This window comes from Gadus morhua, chromosome 15, assembly GCF_902167405.1.
Source record: "Gadus morhua chromosome 15, gadMor3.0, whole genome shotgun sequence".
NCBI classification, from domain to species: Eukaryota; Metazoa; Chordata; class Actinopteri; order Gadiformes; family Gadidae; genus Gadus; species Gadus morhua.
This window is the reverse complement of record NC_044062.1, coordinates 19,800,191-19,801,151: the sequence shown is the minus strand read 5'-3', so window position 1 is coordinate 19,801,151 and position 961 is coordinate 19,800,191. Positions and strand designations below refer to the sequence as shown.

Below are 961 nucleotides of genomic sequence, written 5' to 3'. Positions count from 1 at the left end.
TCCCTCAGCCTCAGCACCGCCGCTGCAGTCACTTCATCCGCTCGTCTTTGCCGTCCCCGCCGGAGAGTCTCGTGAGCCCGGCGGAGGGGATGGGGAGGTGAGGGGGTGGAGGCGGGGGAGGCACTTGGCAGATGGGGCACGGACAGGGTAGCCCGGCCCAGTGTTGGAAGCCCGTGCCCAGTTGCAGAGCCGGGGGTGCGGGGCCGCTCTTCATCAGGGAGTGGGGCGTCCGGATCGACGTGAGCCCCGGCAGCGCGCCCGACAAGGTGGACGTCGTGCTGGAGGACAGCGCGCCCCCGAGGAGCGGGTGATGCACCACCGGGTGCGCAGGGCCGCCGCTGCCCGGGTGTCCCACACCGCCGCCGGGGGGCGCGTGCGTCACGGTCCCGCAGTGGAAGGCCGAGTGATGCCCGCCGTAAATCTCCCCAACGAGCCGCTTCATCTCGTCCAGGGAGCTGTTGAGCATCAGGATGTAGTTCCGCGCCAGCAGCAGCGTGGCGATCTTGGACAGCTTGCGCACCGAGGGCCCGTGCGCGTAGGGCATCACCTCGCGCAGGCCGTCCATGGCCAGGTTGAGGTCGTGCATGCGCTTCCTCTCGCGCCCGTTGATCTTAAGGCGGAGCTGCTGGATCTCCTGCTCCGTCACCTGCTTCTTCAGCTTGTACTTGCTGCTCGCCAGCAGCTTGGCGGCCGCGTCGCCGGAGCGCGAGGACAGGTGCTGCTCCATCTCGGCCAGCTTGTGCCGTAGCTCGCTGCTCTGCGTGGACGAGGAAACGGAGCCCATGAGGTGGTGGTGGTGGTGCTGCAGGAACATGCCGTCCATGTCCGGGGACGAGGCTCTGCTGCTCGAGCTGGAGTCCGAGTGCATCTTGCAGGAGGATAAGTTGCGCGCTCTCGGAAGTTTTGTGCAGGAGGTCGCGTCGCCTCTCTCTCTCTCTCTCTCTCTCTCTCTCTCTCTCTC

The 961-nt window shown here is 67.2% G+C and overlaps 1 protein-coding gene across 1 annotated transcript in view; it reads right to left on the bottom strand.

Moving 5' to 3' along the window:
- The window catches only part of olig3 (oligodendrocyte transcription factor 3), a 1,698-nt gene extending 737 nt beyond the window's left edge, over positions 1 to 961 (bottom strand). The window contains exon 1 of the mRNA XM_030379340.1: positions 1 to 961. This exon is cut by the window's left edge and continues 737 nt beyond it. Coding sequence (XP_030235200.1) covers positions 29 to 868 — 840 coding nt within the window. The 5' untranslated portion in view covers positions 869 to 961 and the 3' untranslated portion in view covers positions 1 to 28.